The sequence below is a fragment of the Protopterus annectens genome, chromosome 1.part2, assembly GCF_019279795.1.
Source record: "Protopterus annectens isolate FY-2018-M chromosome 1.part2, PAN1.0, whole genome shotgun sequence".
Lineage (NCBI taxonomy): Eukaryota > Metazoa > Chordata > Ceratodontiformes > Protopteridae > Protopterus > Protopterus annectens.
In genome coordinates, this window is record NC_056727.1 from 309,131,937 (window position 1) to 309,154,489 (window position 22,553).

General features: G+C 41.1%; 1 protein-coding gene across 2 annotated transcripts in view; it reads right to left on the reverse strand.

The window, feature by feature from the left end:
- NDUFAF5 (NADH:ubiquinone oxidoreductase complex assembly factor 5) overlaps nucleotides 1–22,553 on the reverse strand; it is a 658,571-nt gene that overhangs the window by 136,646 nt on the left and 499,372 nt on the right. For both annotated transcript variants that reach the window (XM_044056157.1, XM_044056167.1), the window contains one exon: nucleotides 19,616–19,699. In XM_044056157.1, the coding sequence (XP_043912092.1) occupies nucleotides 19,616–19,699 (84 nt within the window). The remainder of the gene's footprint in view (nucleotides 1–19,615; nucleotides 19,700–22,553) is intronic.

The following is a 22,553-nucleotide window of genomic DNA, read 5'->3' on the forward strand; positions in this document are numbered from 1 at the left end:
GAACCTGGTTGCCTCGTGGTTTTGGTGTCTTTTCAGGCTTGTTGGCTGTTGGTGAAGCACCCACCAAGAGGAGAAAACGCTGAGAGAAGAAAGGAGCCACTTTTGAGACTAAGTATTTTTCCTCTGTTTATTTGCTAAGTTTTTCTGCATAGCCGCCTATTTTGAGCATTTTCTGGCTTGTTAAATTTGATTTCTGCATTAGTAACTGTATTTAGAGCACAACCTAGAGCTGTTTACTGAATTTCCTGTTTGCACTTATTTTTAAAATCGTTTTTTTCTCAAAACTTGCATTTTATCTGTCTTTGGCCTAGCACTCTTGTGTGGGGTCATTTACTGCACTGTTATAACTTGTTGATACTTGTTAACCTCTGCTATCTCTGAAAAAACAAACAAAAAAAATCTTGCTTTTTTCCCACTTTTCTGAGATTTAAAAAAGTTCAGTTACAGGCTTGCTGTTCTTGAACTGTTTGTAAGTTTCTGTGAGGCCATTTTTTGCTTGGGCTAAAGGAAAGTCTCTCTGTTGATCAGTGGCAGTGAAAAACATTGAGCAGCCTGCCTGCCCCTGTGGGAGTGGTTACTGACTTGAAACTGTAGTTTTATTGGCCATTCTGGGTCAATTCCAAAACTCCTTCATCTTCCTCTCTTAGAACCCTCTTTTGCATGTTTTTGTGCGTGTTTGAGCATAGCGCAACAGCGGGCAGCGCCGACTAATTGGGTTTAAACTATTCCTGGCTCCACAAAGTCTGCTCTTCACTTTTTCCCTTAGAACTGCTCTATCTCTCAATTTAATCACCATATTCTCATTCTAAGGCCCTTCACTGGTCCAATTAAGTAATCCTACAAGTTAGCACTATTAAACCATAAGCACTACTTACTCTTATACTCTCTACGATTACCCTGTCCTCTATTGGCCCATCTTAAATTCAGTTTCCCTATTACTCTAACATGTCCAAAGGTCAGTCAATGGTTTCCTCTCCAGTCCAGCTGGTGAATCGGGGAATTTTGAGGCAATGTTACAACTGTCTCATGTACACGGACAACCCTCTCCTCCTCCAAACAGGTTCAAATATATGTGAGAGATGCAACTATTTAGCCAAACTGGAGGCTGAGCTCTCTCATCTCAAAACTGGTGTAACCAGTCAGGAGGAGAAGGTAACCTCACGCAACACAATTCAAGTATCACATAGTCCCCATCACATCAGCAAACCAAACACATAAATACACAAAAACATACTCGGAGGCTCTAAATAAAAATCTACCTAAGCAACAGAGACCTCCAAAGCAGACATCCAAGCAAACGCTACCTCAAAACAAAACACACACAACACATAACCCACAAAGTCAGTGTGCCAAGCAGCCACAGCCCTTAAGGCTGAATCACACACCTGATACTCTTGTTATAGGTGACTCTATTGTCAGACACACTGACGTCCCGCTCACCAGGCTGAATAAAGAGAAGGTCACAGTGAGCTGCCTGTCAGGTGCTAGGATCCGACACATAACGCAAGCACTCAGGTCACTCCAAAGCAAATACAAATATGACTCAGTCATTGTACATGCTGGTGTGAATGACCTGAGACGTACCTCCCTGGACTACATGAAAAGAAACATAGAGGAGCTTTCTGATCATGTAGCCCAGGCTGGTATGACCCTGACCTTGAGCAGCATCTTACCCTCACCTAGAATGATGCCACAGTACAAAGACAAAATGATCGATTTTAACAATCGGCTAAAATTTTGGTGTCATTCAAAGGGGATCCAGTGTCTGTCAGCCTGGGATGACATGCTCGACAAGCCACGTTGCTTCACTAGGGACGGCTTGCAACTGTCACCACTGGGCTTTCGGATATTGGCAAAGGCTCTTGCCACCCCCATAGTGCCTTTTTTAGGCAAGGCTCAAAAGTCAAACCCACCCCCATAGACAGCACAAGGAACAAGAAACTAAGGGGAATGCTGCTAAACGCCAGAAGTCTTAACCTCAAGATGCACGCACTCGAAGCTCTCCTCAGTATGGAGAACATTGATATCTGTGCAGACAGAAACCTGGTTCAAGGCTCCAGAGAGCACCCCAGCACTACCAGGCTATACTTCATATCATGCTTTTCGGCCCCAAAACCTGGACCGAACCACAAAAGGAGGGGTAGTTTCCATATTTATCAAGGATATCCACACCTCCAGGTTAGTGGCATTGCACGATGTATCGGAGACCATCCATGTGCAACTAACAGTGGGCAAGACTGCTTTTCAGTTTATAGCATCCTACAGACCACCCTCTCAAAGTCAGGAATCCCATTCGGCTTTCCTGAAAACATTGGAGAACATGAAGATCTCTCCGAACACCATTATATTGAGCAACTTCAACTACCCAAACACTGACTGGAAGCACTACTCAAGCCCCAGCACCTTAGCCCAAAGATTCCTGGAAATTATAAACTCAAATGCTATGGAACAACTAGTCACCACTCCCACAAGAGGGGACAACATACTAGACCTAATCATTACCAACATGGGGACTCTATGCTCCACACCAGAAGTATATCCCTCATTGGTAAGATCAGACCATAAATTAATTTCACTGGATGTCCACATCCCGACCCCACCCCCAGCCCAGAAAACCACAGTGAAAAACTTCTCAAAAGCGAACTTCTCACTTCTCAAAACCGAAGTAGAATCCTTCAAGGCCCCAGGGCCAGTGGAAACTACAGCCCAAACTGCAGAATCCTATATAAATGCATTGTACGGACATCTCCAGGAATGCATGGATCATGCTATCCCAAACAAAACCAAGACCCAATCATCCAAAGGCAGGAGCCCAGTCTGGTGGACCCCTGCCATAAATAAACTGTACAACAGAAGGAGGAAGCTACTACATGATAGAGCAAAATCCCTAATAGGGAAGGCATCTCTGATCAGTGCTAGCAAAAAATTACGATCCCTCATAAAATCCTCCAAGGTCAGCTTCGAGAGAAAAATTGCACAGGACACCAAAGACAATCATAAGGCTTTTTTCAGTTATGTTAGAAACCTGGGATGCAACTCCCAGACTTGTTCTGAGTTGATTCTAAATGGCAAAAAATACACTGAACCCACAGACATCGCCAATATCCTGGCAGACAGGTTCAGTGCAAACTTCTCCACCCCCCCCCAAAAGAGCAAATATCTATCCCGGCAGAGGGGTGCCTCCCAAACATCCCAGATGGTCAGGTGAAGGCTGCCCTCTCCAAAGCAAAAACACTGCTTCCATGGGACCAGATGGCATCCCAGGTTGCGTCCTACATGAACTACAAGAGGAACTAATCCCTCAAATAAAACAGCTATACAATCTCAGCCTCACTACAGGATATGTGCCCACAGAATGGCGTACAGCAACAGTGGTCCCACTCCACAAAGGTAGAGCCTCTACGGACCCTGGAAACTATCGCCCCATAAGCCTGACTAGCTTAGTCTGCAAGGCTATGGAGAGGATCATCATGGAGCTCATAAACAAAAACATTGGGGACCTACAGACACTAGATCCTACCCAGTTCGGCTTTGTCAAGGGCAGATCCTGCCTTTTGAACCTGGTTGACTTCTTTGAAACAGTCACCAAAGCCATAGATGAAGGGAAGGTAGTCCACACAGCCTATCTGGACCTTGCAAAGGCATTTGACACAATACCCCACTCGGGCATCATGGATAAGCTATCCAGCTTAAATATAAACCCCTATGTCACAAGATGGGTCGCAAACTGGCTCAAAGACAGAACCCACAGAGTGAGAGTTGCTGGAGCCATGTCAGACTCGAAACCGGTCACAAGTGGCATCCCACAGGGTTCTGTCCTGGGACCACTCTTGTTCGGTATATACTTTTCCGACGTACAGGCAAACATGGGAGGACTATGGCTCACCAAGTTCGCAGACGACTGCAAACTGGGCCATAATCAACTCTCCAGCTGACACAAACATCCTTCAAAAAGGTCTCACAGAGACAGATAACTGGTGCCAGCGCCATGGTTTAAAGCTAAATGCCAAAAAATGTATAGTCATACCCTTTGGCAAAACAATGTACCCACAAATTACCACATAGGCGGAAACCCATTAAGTACAGAGAAAGTTATTAGGGACCTGGGGACCCAAGTTGATAGCAATCTCTCCTTTGAAAACCACATTGCCAAAGTGGTTAGAAAGACCTTCTACATAGCCCACCTCATCACGAAGGGTTTCACATCTAGATCAAGAGAGGTAATCGTGCCCTTTATTCATCCCTCATCAGGCCCATCATAGAATACAATGCCCCTTTGGGATGTACCTTACCCGACACCTGCAGCAATTAGAAAGACCCCAAAAGTATCTCACCAAGAGGATCAAGGGTCTCAAACAGATGCCATATGCTGCTCGGTTAAAAACTCCAGCTCTACTCAGTTGCATACCGCCTACTTTGAGGCGATCTATGCCTGACATACAAAGCTATGTCAAATCCAGAATTAATGGACATGCTCCACCTCAGTAAATCTAAATCCCTTAGAGCCACACGCTCGAGGGACTTGAACCTCAGCACAGAAATAAATAGAACTTGCTGGAGGGACAGGTTCATAACCCAGAGGCTCCCTTCGCTCTGGAATAGAATTCCAGTTCATGTGAGGCAGAGCACCTCACTGAATCTCTTCAAGAACAATCTCGATAAGTGGATGGGGGATCGTAGGTTTGTCCCAGGGATTACTCCTGTGTCACTATTAGACAGAGGCACAGTAAACTAAACCTTAAAAAGGGCACAGTATACTCAAATCAAGGGGTGGCGTAAGCCATACAGAATCGGGCTAGGCTTATAATTGCCCCAGGGCAGATAGCCTAGTATGAACCTATGAACCTATGAACAATAGCATTTTATGAAAAAAAGTACAGTGGGATAGTTATAAAGAAAAATATAAGGAGGAATTTTTAACGTGGGAAATCTGGTTCTGGAGAAAAGAACAGTAAAATGTAACACTTTGATGAATATGAGTTGGTTACATGAGATGTTGACAAAGCTTATGATAATGTAAAATACAGCACTGAAATTATTTTCTTTACAGTTACTGTACTGGAAAGCACATCTTTAGATTTTCTGCAGCTATTACTGTTACTACACCTGGCTCTAATGGTTTTGACTACGCTTTATTCATTGGTTACAGTTACTGCACTGGAAAAGTACAGTTTTGTACCTACCATAAATGTAGATGTTCGAAGATCCACATTGCTGCAGTCCTTACACTTGGGTAGTCCGCTGTCCTCGGTCGGCCCGAATATCAAAGTATAAGGCTGACGTCGGTCAAGGCGCATTTGACTGACATCAGGACGTCAGGGTACAAATGCGCATGACCGACGTCATATCCTCAGTCTTTTCTTGCCCCAGATGTCAGAAGACCCTAAAAATAAAGGTCAAAACCAAAAGACAGCAAACAAACAACCAACCACCCTTGCACTAATTATATGTACAATATATACAATATACACAATATTTACAACCCAACCCACACAACCACCTCTAACTACAGAGGGGAAGGAGGGAGGGTAAATTGGACTGCAGCAATGTGGATCTTGAACATCTACATTTATGGTAGGTACAAAACTGTACTATGTTCTTCATCTCACATTGCTGCAGTCCTTACACTTGGGTAGAATCCCAAAGCAGAGGTAAGGGAGGATGGCCAAACTATAAGGAAGCAGGAGCTGCCAAAATGCCCTGCAAAACAGCAGTGGCAAAACCAGCCCTGGATTTAGAGTAAAGTGGTAGGTGATAATGCCTAGAGAAAGTATGCACTGAACTCCAAGTAGCTGCCTCCAAAATATCCTTGGTTGCCACCCCTCAAAAAGCTGTCAGTGGCAGTAGCCCTAGTGGAATGAGGCCTAATCCCAGCTGGAATCTCCTTGCCATGATGGGAATAACAGAAAGCAATGCAAAACCCAATCCACTTAGAAATAGTTTGTTTTGACACAGGCTTGCCCTGAGAACTCAAAGCAAAAGAAACAAACTGCTGAGACTGCCTGAACCCTTTAGTTCTGTCCAAATAATATCGCAACTGCCTGTGTACATCTAAAGTGTGCAAAATCTTTTCCCCTTTATTTTGGGGATTTGCATAAAAAGTAGGCAAATGAATAGTTTGGTTTAAAGCCACACTAGAAACCACTTTAGGCATAAAGGAAGGATTAGTACGTAAAGATACCCTATCCTTATGGAAAATTAAGAAAGACTCAACCGCCATAAGGGCCTGTAATTCAGAAACCCTTCTAGCAGAGGTAATGGCCAACAAAAAGGCAGTCTTCCATGATAAATATTTCAACTCAGTAGTAGCTGCAGGCTCAAAAGGTTGTAGAGTGAGTTTCTCCAACACAAAATTGAGATCCCAAGCAGGAGTAGGAGCTCACGTGGGGTCTTATATTCTTTGCCCCTCTAAGAAATTGCTTGAACAAAGGATGAGAAAACAATGGTGGGTCACAGTCATAGTGAGCTGAAATTGCTGCAGCATGAACCTTAATAGAAGAGAAGGACAAACCTTTGTCCAGTAACTCAGTAAGATATTGAAGAGCCACACTTAAATTAGGCTCAGAAACATCAAAATCCTTTGCTGCACTCCAAAATAAAAATCTCTTCCATTTATCTGCGTACACTTTCCTCGTACTAGGCCTTCTAGGTTCCAAAATCACATTCAAAACTTGTTGCGTAAGTTGAGACCCTCTATGGTTCAAAACAGAATATGCCAGGCTGTTAGGTGAAGAGAGTGAAGTTTGACATTGAGCAAATGACTGTCCTCCTGGGACAACAGGTGTGGAATCGAAGGCAAAGGCCAAGGAGGCTTCCGTACCAGACTTCTCAGTAATGGGTACCAGTGCTGTCGAGGCCAATCTGGAGCTATTAAAATCATCCTTGGCTTGTCCTGTCTGACCTTTAGAAGTACCTTTGGGAGGAGAGGCAGAGGTGGAAAGGCATACACATGAAGATTGCTCCAATTGAAAGAAAGAGCATCCACTTTCCAAGCTGTGGGATGAAACCTTTTCGTGCAAAACTTTGGCAGCTGATGGTTTAGTGGAGAAGCGAACAGATCTATGTCTGGAGTTCCCCATGACACTGTCAATTCCTGAAATACATGAGGATCCAATTTCCACTCGTGGGGATCCATAATTCGTCTGCTCAACACATCTGCTAAGGAGTTCAGTGCTCCCGGCAGAAACCTTGCCTGAAGATTGAGCTGTAAACTGAGAGCAGTCTCCCACAAAATCATTGCTTGCCTGCATAGAGGATAAGAATGTGTTCCCCCTTGCTTGTTGATGTACCACATGACAATTGTGTTGTCTGTTAGAATCAACACCTGCCCTGGAAGAAGTAAATCCTTGAAAGCTATTAATGCAAACTGGACTGCTAACATCTCCTTCAGGTTGATATGTAGATGTTGTAGTCTGGCAGGCCACTTGTCTTGTATCCACTTTCCATTTAGATGAGCTCCCCAAGCTTTGTCTGAGGCATCTGTCGTTAAAATCTGACTCGCCTCTGGCCGGGTCACAGAGAGTCCCTTGTTTAGGTGACATTCCTGAGCCCACCACAAAAATTCCTTTTGAATGCAAGGTATTATTTGAATGACAGTGTCCAGATCCTGGCAGTGCTGTGTCCATACATTTTGAGATACCATTGCAGCTTCCTCATATGCAGTTTGGCATTGGGAAGCACCAGAATACAAGATGCCATGAACCCTAAGGCTTGAAGGACTGTCCTTGCAGTCAGCCCGGACTGATGAGATAGTTGATGGAAGTAAAGGGAAAGATTCTTTTGTTTGTCCGGGGTCAAAAAGGCCATCTGGGATGCTGTATTCAGTCTTACACCTAGAAAGCACATGTCCTGAGAGCGTACTAGACTGGACTTTATTTCGCTCACAGGATACCCCAGGCATCTTAGCACTGCTATCACATATTCCAAATGATGAAGAAGCTCTTCCCTTGAGCCAGAATCAGGCAATCGTCCAAATAAGGATAGATCTGTATTCATTTTAGCCTGAAGAAAGCTATCACTGGAGCGAGAACTTTCGTGAACACTCTGGGCAGTAGATAAGCCAAAGGGCAATGCAGAGAACTGATAGTGAGAAGTCCCAGCTCGAAACGCAGATACTTCCTGCAACTTAGTCTGATAGGAACATGAAGGTAAGCCTCCTTGAGATCCAAAGTTACCATCCAATGATCTTTGCCCAGCAGAGGTAAAAGCTGTTGTAACGTCAACATTTTGAACTTGGGAATGTCCAGATAAGTGTTGAGGATAGATAAATCCAAAATTGGTCTCCACGTGTTCCCCTTCTTTGGTACTAGGAACAGGCGAGAATAAAATCCTAGGCCCACTTCTGGCATAGGGACCGGCTGTATGGCCCCTAGTTGAAGTAACAGAGAAATTTGCTTGTGAGCCTCTATTCTTTGTTGAGGAGGAACGTCTGGCATGCCTCTGAAAGGAGGCAAGGTATGGAAATAAAACCTGTAACCGTGGTGTATGATATCCAATACCCATCTGTCTTGGGTAATTAAACTCCAATTTTCTTTGAAAAGAGCCAACCTTCCTCCCAAAGGTGCTGCCAGACGAGAAGGCTCTGGCAGCTGAAAAGGTAGGTCATTGGGTCTGTTTACGAAAGGACTGACCCCTGCCCTCACCTGAAGACTGTGCAGGAGAACTCCCTGTTCTAGGCCTGAAAGTGCCCTGAGCTCTGCCCCTACCACGTCTAGATCTACCCCTAGACTGGGAATCATAAGAACGATACGTCCACCCTTTAGTAGGCCAATTTCTACTAAACTTTGGAGGCTGAACCTGCAAAAAATCTTTAACAGTCTGCATAGACTTAGCCTTGTCTTCCATTTTCTTTAAAACTGCCTCAACAGGAGAACCAAACAACACATCAGATTGTAAAGGAGCATCTAAAATCCTTGTTTTAACATGGTCAGATAAATTTTGATCCCTCAGCCAGGCGTGCCTGCGAAGAACTGACCCAGTGGCAGCCACCCTAGACGAGGCCTGTACAAAATCAAAACCACATTGCAAAGAATGCTTACCCACCTGTTCAGAAACATGTACTAAATCTTGTAACTCTTTACAATCAATACCTTCCGCCAGAGCATCAACCTTAGACTTCAATTGTGAAAGGAGATAGTTTTGGTATTTCAACATGTGAAACTGGCAATTTAAAGCCCTCATAGCTAGAGTGGAAGTATAAACTTTCTTTCCCCATCTATCCAAGGCCCTGGCCTCTTTATCTGCAGGAACCGGATTCTTGACAACAGAAGCCTTAACACCTTTAGGCCCCTGGCTAACAGTTTCTGGGTCTGCCCTAGGACTCTTAAAAAGATACTTATGAGCTTCAGGCACCCTGTAATACCTATCTGGTTTAACAGGAGCAGGAGGCAAAGAATCAGGATTAAGAGAAGCCTCTGTAAAAACATCTTCCACTACATCCAAAACAGGAGGTATAGCCAAAGGCCTATGCTGGGGTAAAAACAAAAATTCCCTAAGCCTTTTCCTGGAATCAGAGAAGTCCTGACCTTCCCACTTAAAATGCTCCCTCATGGAATGAAGAGTTTCTGAAAAAGAAAAATCCTCAGGAGAAGAAGCAGAAGGAGTAGAATCATCCACATCAGAATCAGAATAAGGAGAGTACTCCTGCAAGTCTTCAGCCGAAGACTCTGAAACATCCGAAGCCTGCTCAAAACTCCCTAGCTCAGGCTCCATCCTAGATCTCTTATCAGGAGGGGGCAAAGAACCCCTAATCAAAGTAATCAAATCTTCTGCCATTTTAAGCATATGCTTCTTGGGCACAGTTCCAGAAGAACTAGGGGTGACACCAATTGAAGCTAAACCTGGCCTGCCTCTAGGAGAAGCCTTGGAAACAGAAGGAGAGGGCCTAACCACCCTAGGCAGGGAGGGGAGTATAGTAACCTGAGAAGCCCCATCACCCTGACCTGCCTCCTGAGAGGCCACATCCTGCAATAACAAAGACTCTCCCTGGGATCCCAAAGAAACCTCCGGTGGAACCACCGGCTCCACCGACACCTCTAAAGAACCGGCGTCCGGGACGGACGGTTCTTCTAGCCTAGGCTTAACTGCTTTGTCCTTGCGCTTCTTCGAAGAAGCGGGCATCGGAGCATCCGACGGCATTTTATAATTGCACCGCTTCCCGAAGACTAACCTGGCACAATCTAATCTCCTCTTTATAGTGCGCTTATTGAATCTAGCACAAGAGCGACACCCAACAACGTCGTGCTCAGGCCCTAAACAAGGAATACACAAAGTATGATAGTCTCTATGCAGTATCTGTTTCCCACAAGAAATACAATTATTCACTTTTTCTGACATCCGGTAAACCACTGAGGCAAGAAAGAACTAACATATTCCCCAACGGGGTACTTAGCCAACTTTGACTCGGTCTGAAACTCCGAAATCGAAAAATTTCAGAACGCCAACCGGCACTTGCAATACTGCTTCTGCATCGGACCATGCGGCAAAAAAGACTGAGGATATGACGTCGGTCATGCGCATTTGTACCCTGACTTCCTGATGTCAGTCAAATGTGCCTTGACCGACGTCAGCCTTATACTTTGATATTCGGGCCGACCGAGGACAGCGGACTACCCAAGTGTAAGGACTGCAGCAATGTGAGATGAAGAACATTTACACCTTTAGATTTTCTGTGGCTATTACTGTTATTGCACCTGGATCTAATGGTTTAGACCACGTTTTGTTCACTGGTTAGTGACTATCTGATTTCAATTTGCAACTCGTAATGGATTTCCTTACACAACATATTTTGTCACTTTTACATTCCTTTTCTTTTTTGCAGTTATGTCTACTACAGTAGTCAAACATGATATTATTTTATCCTTTAGCCATATGCCACATTATCATCTTTTTCTAGTCAATCAATTACTCTCCTCTGTCTTACAATAATGGTAAGTTAATAACCTACCCTGTTTTGTTATACCCTTTTGTCATCATTGGCTAATGTGGACTCTCAGCCAGCTTTGTCCCTTTTGCAGCCTACCTGATAGCACTAGGCAGTTTGAGGATGCATAGTAACTGCCTCAGACTTTCCAAATACACACTACTGCTATCTCACAATGATTCAGTATGACAGGTTTAAGTATTTATCATTTCACCTCAGAACACACACACACACACACACACACACACACACACACACACACACACACACACACACACACACAGACACCACAGACACCACAGACACCACAGAGCACTTCCATTAAACCAACTTATGCTGAGGTTGTTAACAGGACACTGTGTAAGCTTTCAGGGCTAAAGACTAATAAACATCAGATATTAGTTCACACTGCAACACACCCAACCTCACCTTTCATACCTACATTCAGTACACATAGCTCTAAGAGTTATAATGGTGCAGAATCTAAGCCCTTACAGCCCACTGAGTCTGCATTTAAGCATGGTAATGTTTTAATCAGGCTGGATAAATATAGCGTGATAGCTGTCTTTCTGGAGTCAGGATGTGGGATGTAACAAGGGCTCTTAGATCCCTCCCATTCTGACAAGTATGATTATAACTTGTTAGTGGTCAGCAATGGGGTTTAACAACCTCAGATTGTTTACCTATAAGAAGATGCAGAAGGATATGATTGAGCTTACTATGCAAGTGTCTGAGGCAAGAAGGACATGGACATTGAGTGGTGTTTTGCCATCACTCAGAATAATGCAGAGATTCAAAGACAAGGCAACTGGCTTTAAGAACTGGCTCTCTGTAGCTGGTGTCATTCTAGGGGATCCAGTATGTGTCATCTTAGGATAAGCTGGTTGACAAGCCTTGCTGCTTTGCCAGGGATGGTGTGCACCTCTATTACCAAGGTTTTTGCATTCTGGCTAAAGCCTTTGCTGTCCTCATAAGGCCTCTTTTAGAACCAAGAGTCCATCAATTCTAATTTGAAACATATTAAGATGACTCTGCTTAATGCCAGGCATCTTAACAAAAATTGGCCTGCAACTTGAATACATTCATATACATATAATTACATAAACATGGTTAGAGGATAATGTAAGCACCCCCACTCTTCTTGTGTATAGTGGCTATCATGTCTTCAGACCTACTGGCAATTTTAGGATATTATCAGTACTGGTTAAGGATATCATTACATAATGACAGACTCCTCTGGACACCACATTTAAATTCCTTGATGTCCAAATCACCATAAACAAGACTACTTACTACTTCAAAGTTAGCTATACAGCTCCCTCTATGTTCCCTTTTGGCAAGATAGCTACTTAACACATTATCTAAGATCTCCATTAAACCCACCACTTTTCTACTGGGGAGATCAACAACCCACTAATAAACTGGCTGACCTATGCTGTCAAAGGTCAGCATTCCCAATGCTTCCTTGACTTTATAAATGACAACTCTCTAACAAATGCAGTTAACCATCCTACTAGGGTCCCCAATATCCTTGAGCTTGTCCTCAAATATAGCTACTTCCAGCACATCTCCATATGTATCATTTTGCCTTGTTCAAAAATCAGACCATAAATTATTTAGCCTTTCCTTTAAAACTGGTGGCACCACTTCTGTAAATACCCCTGTGTTTAAGTATTTCTCAAGAACAAGCCTTCTTTACTTAGTTGATGACCTCAATAAATTCAGCTGCTAAAGCTAATGCCTGTGTCTCTGACTTCAACTCCCAACTAAATAGTTGGATGGATAAGGCAGTCCCTACCCAAACCAAATATATTGAGAAATTTAAAAACAACCCAGTGGTAGAATACACACATAAATAAACTTTATAACAAGTGAAAAAAAAATTGCTTAATGCTTATAAGAGATATCATTTCACCTACATTAAGAGAATACTTAAGCAAGCTAGTAAAGTTCTAAAAGGAAACTCCATTCTACCCATGGAAGTTTTGCTAGAATGCCATTACACTCACCCAGTAATTCAAAAAGGAGTCAGCATCCAAAGAAGCAGGAGGATCAGAAACTAGGTGCTTCAAATCTGCACTTACAATATCCTAAAGAAGAGGCTCATTTGGGGATGAGCCAGGGTTTCTCAGGCTTATTTCCAAAATACCATTTAAAACACATCTGGTAAGAAACAAATGGCACTACTGCTAAACACCACAGGCGTAGGTCTGGCCAGAGACAGAGGGGAAATTGCTTACAGGAACGAGATTGAACATCTGTTGGGCTGGTGTGACAACTTGGCGATGAATGTCAGCAAGACTATGGAACTGATTGCGGATTTCAGAAGGTCTCAAGAATCACACCAACCTCTAGAGATGAAAGGGATGACAGTGGAAAGGGTCAAAAGTACAAAGTTTCTGGGAGTACATATCATTGAGGACCTGTCCTGGTCAGTCCATATTCCTAAAATGGTCAAAAAAGCTTAGCAATACTTGAACATCCTAAGGAAACTGAGGAAGGCAAAATTATCGAAGACCATCCTCCATACGTTTTAATGGGTACAATTGAAAGCATTCTTACAAATAACATCACTCTCTGGTATGGGGGCTGCAACACCTCCAATTGTAAGGCTCTTAGGCGAGTTGTAAGGGCAGCACAGAAAATTATTGGTTCCTCATTTGCACCTCTGGAAGACCTACATAAAATGCACTGCATCAGTAGAGCCAGAAAGATATCCAATGATCCTCTGCATCCTGCAAACTGTATGTTCTCCCACCTCTCCTCAGGTAGGAGATAAACAAGTATGCACTGTAGGACTTCTAGACCTAACAGTTTCTTTCCTTTCTCCATCAGACTAGTGAACTCTTGTGAAAAACAAGCTAGGAGACTGTCTATGCATTCTTCGCATCCTACCACATAGTTCTGCTATTTGACTGTACAGATCATTACATATCCAGGCTTTGGTGCACTATAAGTATTAAGCTTTTTCATGTGCAATAACTAACTAATGTGTATATTTAACGTTGGTTCACAACTTACATTACTGTAGGACTCTATCAAGTGCAATACAAATCACACTGTGCAATATTCATGATGACCATTCCACATGCTGCTTAGTTGTTATGTTACATTAATGTCATGCACATGTTGTTACTCAATTCTATTTATACGTAAAGTGTGTTTGGTCATTATGTTATTATTTTATTCTATTTTTATTTTTATCTTATGTTATTTTATTTTTATTTTCTGTATGTATGTTTTTGAACTGGGAATGAAGCATCGCAATACACTGTGTAGTTCTGAATGACAAAGTTTTCTTTGACTTGACTATGACTTGACTTAGCCTTGTACAGACGTCACAAATTAAGTGTCCTTCCAAAGAGAATTTTGTAGAAGCTTCATTATTCCTTTATGTCACAAGATCAAGGACTCTGTTCCTTTTAGATTCCCCCTCTCAGGTGAGCTTACAGGGGGAAGGAGATACATTCCTTGTGATAGCTCCATCAGAGAACATATCATACTTGCTGACACCCTGGATGTTAGGCAAAATACACGCAGATGTTGGGGGTTGAGCAATGGTCACCCAATGGAAGGAGAACAATACTGTGGTAACACCTGCTAAGAAATCTGTGAAGGGCATTGTTTAGGAACTAAACTGACTATCCGAAGAATGGGCTTTTATACCCATCTAGCCAAATCTCAACAAGTATCAAAGAGCTCTCAATATGCAGTACTCTGTGAATAGATTTTGGCGTATGTAATGCGGAAAGAGTAGCAGGCTACTCTCAACTCTCACTAGGAAGGCAACAAGTCAAGGGAAAAATGAGAAGACAGACACTTCCTTGGGTCCAGATTCAATTGGTACACTTTTGCTAGTAGACTCGAAAGCCCATGCCTTATGAGCAGACCAAATGGCCATATGCTGACACTGGCAGCTGGGACTCACCACAAAATGAAGCTGCTGGAGTAAACACCTATCCTACTTCCTATATCACAAAAGAATGCTGCGAAGTTCAATACACCATTAGTCAAGGGAGACCTCAGAGACAGTCTAGTCTGACAGATGTGGATGCAAGACACTTTGGTCAATATCTAGCAGTGTGCACTCTTGTCTTATTCCTTTGTTATGATTCACACCCTGATCCCACAAGGTAACATAATTGAAATCACTCTTCTGGCAATGTTTATAAGCTGTTACACTGCAAGCAGTTAAGCAGTCTTTAGGCTATATACACCCTATTCTACTACAAGTTTAAATTGCTGGCAACTAGAATGCTTCGTAATTATCTACTCTCAAAACAAAACAACAGTGCAGGTCCTGCATATTTCAATTGGTAACCAGGGGAAATCACAGTAAACCAGCCTTCAACCAACTGGGTTTGCATTTCTTAGGCAATGAATGTGGTAGCTTTCTCATTTTAAACATTAGTATCAAACAGCAGAAAAAAAAAAAAAAAAAAAGAAAAAAAAAAGAAAAAAAAATTGGAGAGCATGGAGTTGGGGCACATCATCCTATATTTGGAACATAACAGGAATACACCAGCAGTACACATACACATTCTCCCAAAGGGCAAGTACTAATGTAACAATTTGTGCTGGGAGAAGGTAATAAGAAGAGGAAAGTGCCAAAAATAGCCACTGCAGAGGCCTCCATCAATTAGACATGATGAATATGTTATGTCTACAAGTATACTAAGTTTATCAGTCTCTGATATAATTAAACAAGTTAATCACATAAAACACCAATTAACTAAATCCAAAAAATCTAAACACATTTAAATTAAATTAAAAGTTTCCATGTGCATTCAGTATTTAATCCAGCAGGGCTCAAAGTACCAAACTTTAAAATACAGACACTTTCCTTATACAACAATTTAGTTTTGATATTTAAATTATCCACATCACAGATAACCTGTTCTAAAATCCTTGCCTTAAGCAAAGCTCGATTACTATGGTGAAATAGTTTAAAGTGCAAGGTTACAGGACTAGTAATTTTTTTCAAATCTTATGTCCCTGATGTGCTCCTGCAGTCTGATTTTAAAGGCTCTCTTGGTCTCATCTATATAAAAAAGACTGCAGGGACACTTCAAAACATATATCACATTGGAGTTTTAATAAACCCTTGTGACTTGTTGGATTATATCGATTCTGGCCTTTTTTTGTGGTACTTTGTGCATTTTTTTCTTTCCTTTGGTTGTTTTCTTCAAAATACAACATTGTGCTGCAAGTGGCGGTCCTTATTTGCATAAACTACAGATGAAGATATTTTTTCTTTTTATTTGTCCAGTCCACACCTTGTTATAGCATTAAGCTCTTATACGGTGATCATCAACCTGCAGTGAAATAGTCTGGCAGTGGTGGCTTTAATAATGTGTTCTGAACTACATTCTTGTATTGTTATACTGTACTTTGTTTTTTTTTTTTGTTTTTTTTTTATGTGGAGCTTCTCTACCCAGGCCTCCAGTGAAAAAGGACATGTGTCCAGTCAGACTTTCCCAGTAAACAAATGTAAAATAAAATAAACGGCTACATATTACACAAATAAGAAAGGTAAAGAATGAACAGTGATGGAAGTTAAGCATATTGCTAGAATCTAGCATTACTCCCTTTGTTCCCTAGTAGAGGGGACTCAGCACCTGAAAATGTCACAGCTTTGTATATTTACAATCTTAAGAAACTACTGAAACAGTTAACAATATGCTTTCTACATACATCTCTTAAAACAGAGCAACATTTTGGGAAAATATATCATTTTAATGTAATAGCAGCATACCTGCATGTAGTAACAAATACTTAAGAATTTTCAACAATATGAAACTGAGCATGAATGGCCAGCAGAAATTACCACATCTATTCCCCTTCCAGTCCCTCCAGTCATTTACCATTATCTCTAACCCTCTTCTCTGAGTTTAAGTTAAAGAATGTACATTTTGCCTACTCCTCATAGCTGGGGCTAATGGGGTGTCACCTACCCACTTACCTTCTTGGATATTCTATTTTCCTCTCTAATGTCCTGCGTTTTAGTATTTTTTTAATTCAGCTTCCTTTAGATAACCCTGGACTTCCTTATTTACCGTCCCCTTAACATTCCTTTCACTAATTCTTTCCATCCTGAAGTGTATGACATCAGTTTCTGGTTAAACCTTCATTCACCAACTATGGTACGACTCTTGAGGGCAGTGACTTGTGTTGCTTCCTTCTGATTAAATGCATAGTACTGCTAATATTTTCACAACATGTTGGTAAAGTAATCTGTCATTCCAAATTAAATAAATGGTAAAAATATTCGTAGAACAAAATATCATTTATAGGTGGCAAAAACAAGGTTAATCAAATCTATTCATCAATAGCATTCAATCATCAACTTAATGCACTCAAAGACGGACTCTGAACTGAAAACAGCAGGTTCCAGACAGTTAAATGAATGTTCCACTGAATTATGAAGACATGATAATTTATGCTGTCACACTAGAACAGAATTTAATGTTGCCGTCTCTGACAGCTTAGCTTTCCACTATGGCTCCTGATTGGAGTGCCTTTTTTCCAAGTTTGCAAGTTCTTGTTATATTCCACATGGGACTTCATGGGATTATCAAGTCCCTTCCCACATGCCAAAGGCATACAACAGTTGGACAAGCAATCCCCCAAACTCCCCACAAGTAGGTGTTCATTCTATGATACACTGGCATCCCATCAATCCATAGCTACTTTCTCTGTTTTTTGCCCACTGTCAGCTGGGACAGGTTCTAGTTCATCTATGACTAAAACTGGACACAAGGTGACCATATTCAGCAGAGGCCTGGGGATAAAAGCTCCAAATACATAGTAAAAAATTATAAAAAAATAATTAAAAAAAATATATAAATACAGCTATTTTGTACAAAGAGCATAGAACATATAAAAGGAGTAAAATCAGAGTTTTACAATTGATGCAGCATACAGTGGTTAGACTCCTGAGAAACAATTAAACAAGATATTATACAACAAATATAGAATTGCTTAAGTTTCCATAGACAAACAGGGTCATAAACTAGAAATCATAACTATAAAGGTGGCCTAAACACCTGGTTCACTAAGTGAAACTACACAGTACACTTGTGATCTAGGGATGTTAAAAGTCAGGAATAGGTGAAATTAGACTAGTTCTGTACAGAAACATATCCAAGTTTTGAATAGGAGATCTTTTAGTAGGGATATGAAAGTATGTTTACTATTTAGACACCTAATGTCAGGGGGTATAGAGTTCCAGGCTTTAGAAACTGCATAGGAATAAAGAGACTGGCCTGAGCTATGTAAGCAATTGGTAACAGTCAGTAGGGCGGTGTTGGAAGATCTTAGTTGATGCACAGTATTATGGAAGGTCAGCAGACCAGAGAAGGCAGGTATTTTATTTAGTTGGTATAGCAGCTGATGGGTCAGGAGAAGTTGATTGTATTTTAGTAGGTTAGGGAGTTCTAACCATCCTAGTTGTCTTAGGGAGAGGCAGTGATGAGAACAAAACTTAGCACTGGTTGCAAATTTTGAGATTTTATTGTAGTAGGTAGATAGTTTCAGAAGGTCAGATTTGTTTAGGTTAGGAAGAACTGGGGAAGCATACAGTAAGGTGGAGAGTAGATGGGTACGAGAGATAGTGATTCAGGATTCTTGTGTGAGGAAGCTATTGCAGCAGTAGAGTGAACCTAGTTTTTTGTGAACTTTGGCAATTGTTAGTGCTATATGTTTGTCGAATTTTAGGTTTTGGTCAATAGTTACACTTAGTAGCTTGGCTTGGGTTACTAGTGTGATAAGGGTATTGTTGGAGGATGTTACTGAGAATGGCAAGGTAAAGGTGAAAGTTGGTGATGGGTTGAAGATCACAATTTGGGTCTTAGATGGGTTTAGTACGAGTTGGGAGGAATATAGCCATTTTTCTATAGTAATGAAGGCTTCCTGGGTTCTATCTTGGAGTAACTGTAGAGGGGGCTGAGCAAATAAGGGTGGTGTCATCAGCATACTGTACTATATTAGTTTGTTGGGCATCTGAGGGGAGGTTATTGGTAAAAATGGAAAACAGTAAGGGACCAAGAATGGATCCTTATGGAACACCTTGTTCCACTGGGAGGAGAGGGGAGAGAGACCTATGCCATTTAACAGCTTGTTGCCGGAGGGACAGATAATTTTTAAACCACAGTAGCGAGGAGTTATCCAGATTGAGCTCAAAGAGAGTCGACAGTAACTTGTAGTGGGATACCATGTCAAATGCCACTGACAGGTCTAGGAAGACAACAGATACTAAGTTACAGAGATTTCTTTGTTGGTCAGTAAAGGATACAAGGGCAGAAGTGGTATTATGGTTTGGCCGAAATCCAGGTTGGGAATTTGCTAGCAGGTTATATTGAAGAAGATGATTCAGTAGTTGGGTGTGTACACATTTTTCTAAGATTTCTGATAGGTGAGCTAATATAGCTATCTGGTGATAATTACTAAGTTCTGTCGAGAATGTGTGTGTGTGTATATAATTTGTTTTACTGCAACTTGTGACTTTTTTCAAACTTTCCATTAACTACATTAACAAACCATCATAAAGTTTCAATTAAAATTATACAAAAACAAATGAAGTTAAAAATTATTTAGTCAGATTCTGTTTTACAAAAAAATATTTTTAGGAGGTTATGGTTTTATTTAATAGGTTTATCTGTATGAGAACAGCTCACAAAGAATTTACATTCTTACCTTGATATATTGCTGCAGCTGCCAGCATAGTTTCTCTGTGGAGCAAAGGCTTTCGGTTCCAAGAACAGTTGCTTTCACCCATACCTGTTACAGACATATTTAATAAAATGTTAATCCAGCTTGAAAATAATGATGTTAATTATTAATATGCTACATTCTGTTTTCTAGGTTCATAGGTAAATACTAGGCAGACTGCAGACTATTACATGCTTAGCAAATAACCAGTCAGTTACCAAAGGTGAGAATTAAATCCTGTATCTTGTGTCTGTCAGGCAAACACTTTAATTATTGTCTACCCACAACCCCAGTGGAAGACTACTGGCTTAATAATTATTTAATGACATAAATGTTAACTAGTTTGAATTTTAAGGCAGCATGATGCTATAGTGGTTACTGCTGTTGCCAAAGTGGCACAGATTGGTTATCAGTTCAGCTCCCTGTAGGGACGTCTTCTGTGCTGAATCTATAAATCCTACCTGTGCCTGTGTGGCATACTTCTCAAATGCTTAAGTGCAAAAAAATCTGGACAAAGCCAACAATAATGGGGAGGGATGAAAGCTTACAATCAGAGACAGACTTTAAATGTTGGTCTTATAAACTCAGAAAGTTGCTATAATAATAGTTTTGCATTAGCATTTATTTTCTGAAAAGGAACCAGGCAGGGGGGTCCTCTTTCCCCTTTGTTATTTGCATTATATTTAGAACCCACTGACAAAGAAAATAAGGGACTCAGAAATTCAAGTATATAACTGGTATGGCAATTAAGAAAAGTTGACTTTATTTTGCAGATATTTTTTACCTTATAAAACCAGAAAAGGACATTTCAGTGTTGTTGAACATTATTTGCCAGTTTCTGTTTCAGGCTTTTTGGTATACAAAATTAATGAAGATAAAAGAACAGCAGCAACTGTAGACTATGTACCTACGCACAAATTATTTCAGCAATACTCATATTTATGGGAATATGATGAAATGAAGTACTTAGCAGTATGGGTCAAAAAGGATTCTGGTACGGCAGCTAATGATATTTGGGAAGAAACTAAACAAAAGATAAAACAAAAAATGAGAAAATGGAAGCTTTGTTTTGTTTAATAGATAGAGATTGCAAAAAACAAGCAGTGGAAATGTTTTTAGTCCTTTTTGTTTTATACACCAAGTGAGGTACATTTTTATCAACCAGAGACGTTGTGGATAGCAATTAATAAAGAGTTGAATGGCTATCTGGGAGGGGAAGAGGGCAAGAGTCAAGTGGGATAAAAATGATCACTCCAACAGAACAAGGTGGTTTGGGATTACCACATTTGAAGGCGTATTTCAGAGCTACACATTTAAGGCTCCTATACATAGCACAAGCAGAACGCTACAATTCAAAGTAGAAAGGGATGATGGTGAAACGGGGAGGGGGGGGCACTAAGAAATAAGGAGATACTAAGATATTTGGATGCAGATCCTTAAGGTGAATAATAACCATATAGAATATTATATTCATAAAGTAGCAAAAGGTATTCCAAAAACTAAGCCAACACAGGAATGGAGAAAGGAGATTCTACTGATAGAGATAACTGCAATTAGTGATACAGAGAACAATCAAGAGGGGCTGGTATTTACTGGAGAAAACTGACAAAGGAACCAAGCTACTGGGAGCAAATAATTAGAGAGGGAAAGGTAATAGAATGGGAAGAGGCCAAAAATTAATTTGGACTGCAGGTTACAGGTTGTCTTCTCTATCAAGGATTGATATAAAGAGTATAGGCAAAGAGAAAAGAATAGGGGGGTCCTGAATGAAAGAACAACACTGGTGGAGTTTTTTGCAGAATCTAGAAATGAAGCTGCTATTAAAAATGGATAATTAACACGGCATACAAAATACAGCATGATAACTATAAGAATCAATCATAAGAGGTTAAGAAAGGATTGGGAAGAGAGATTGGACAAGCAATTCACAAGGAAACAATAGGCGGATTTATGTAGGGCTCCCAAATATGCAACAAAGTCTACAAGATTTAGGATTTTTGCATAGTTATTTTTATACCCCAACCAGACTCGTAAGTATTTTTCCTCAGGCAGATTGCAAATGTTGGAGGCGTGATGGGGAACAAAGAGGTAACTGGGAACAGTGTAATGAGTTGGCAGACTTTAAAAATTCCCTGCACACTACTCTGCCAGAAACACTGGGTGAGCAAATTGGTGCAACTAAGAACATTATTTTTTTGAGCTGTGATACCAGATCAGAATTGCCTAGACACAGTAAGGCCTTGCTGAGTTTAATTCTGGTGGCTGCCAAAAAAAAAAATTACTAAAAAAATGGAAATCAAAGACTAAACCAACCATACTAGAAGTAGTGAATATGGTAACAGAGATTAAAAAAAATGGAAGAATGATCTTTAAAAAGGAGGGGGTGTATCCATATTCATAAAGGATACCCACGCCTCCAGGTTGGTGGCAACGCACGAAGCTTTGGAAACCATCCAGGTGCAACTAACCATAGGCAAAACTGCTCTACAAATTGTAGCATGCTACAGGCCACCCTCTCAAACTCAGGAACCCCACACAGCCTTCCTGAAGACACTGGAGGGTATAAATGTATCTCCAAACACCATCATATTGGGTGACTTCAACTACCCGAATATAGACTGGGAACATTACTCAAGCCCTAACTTTCTAGCCCAACGGTTCCTGGAGTTCATAAATTCAAATGCCATGGAACAGCTAGTCACTGTTCCCACGAGAGGAGAAAATATACTAGATCTCATTGTTACAAACATGGGGACAAAATGCTCCACTCTGGAAGTATATCCCTCATTGGTGAGATCTGATCATAAACTAATCTCACTGGAAATCCACATCCCGCCCCCACCCCAAACAAAAAAGACCATAGTGAAGAACTTCTCTAAAGCAAACTTCACACTACTCAAGACTGGTGTGGTATCCTTCAAGG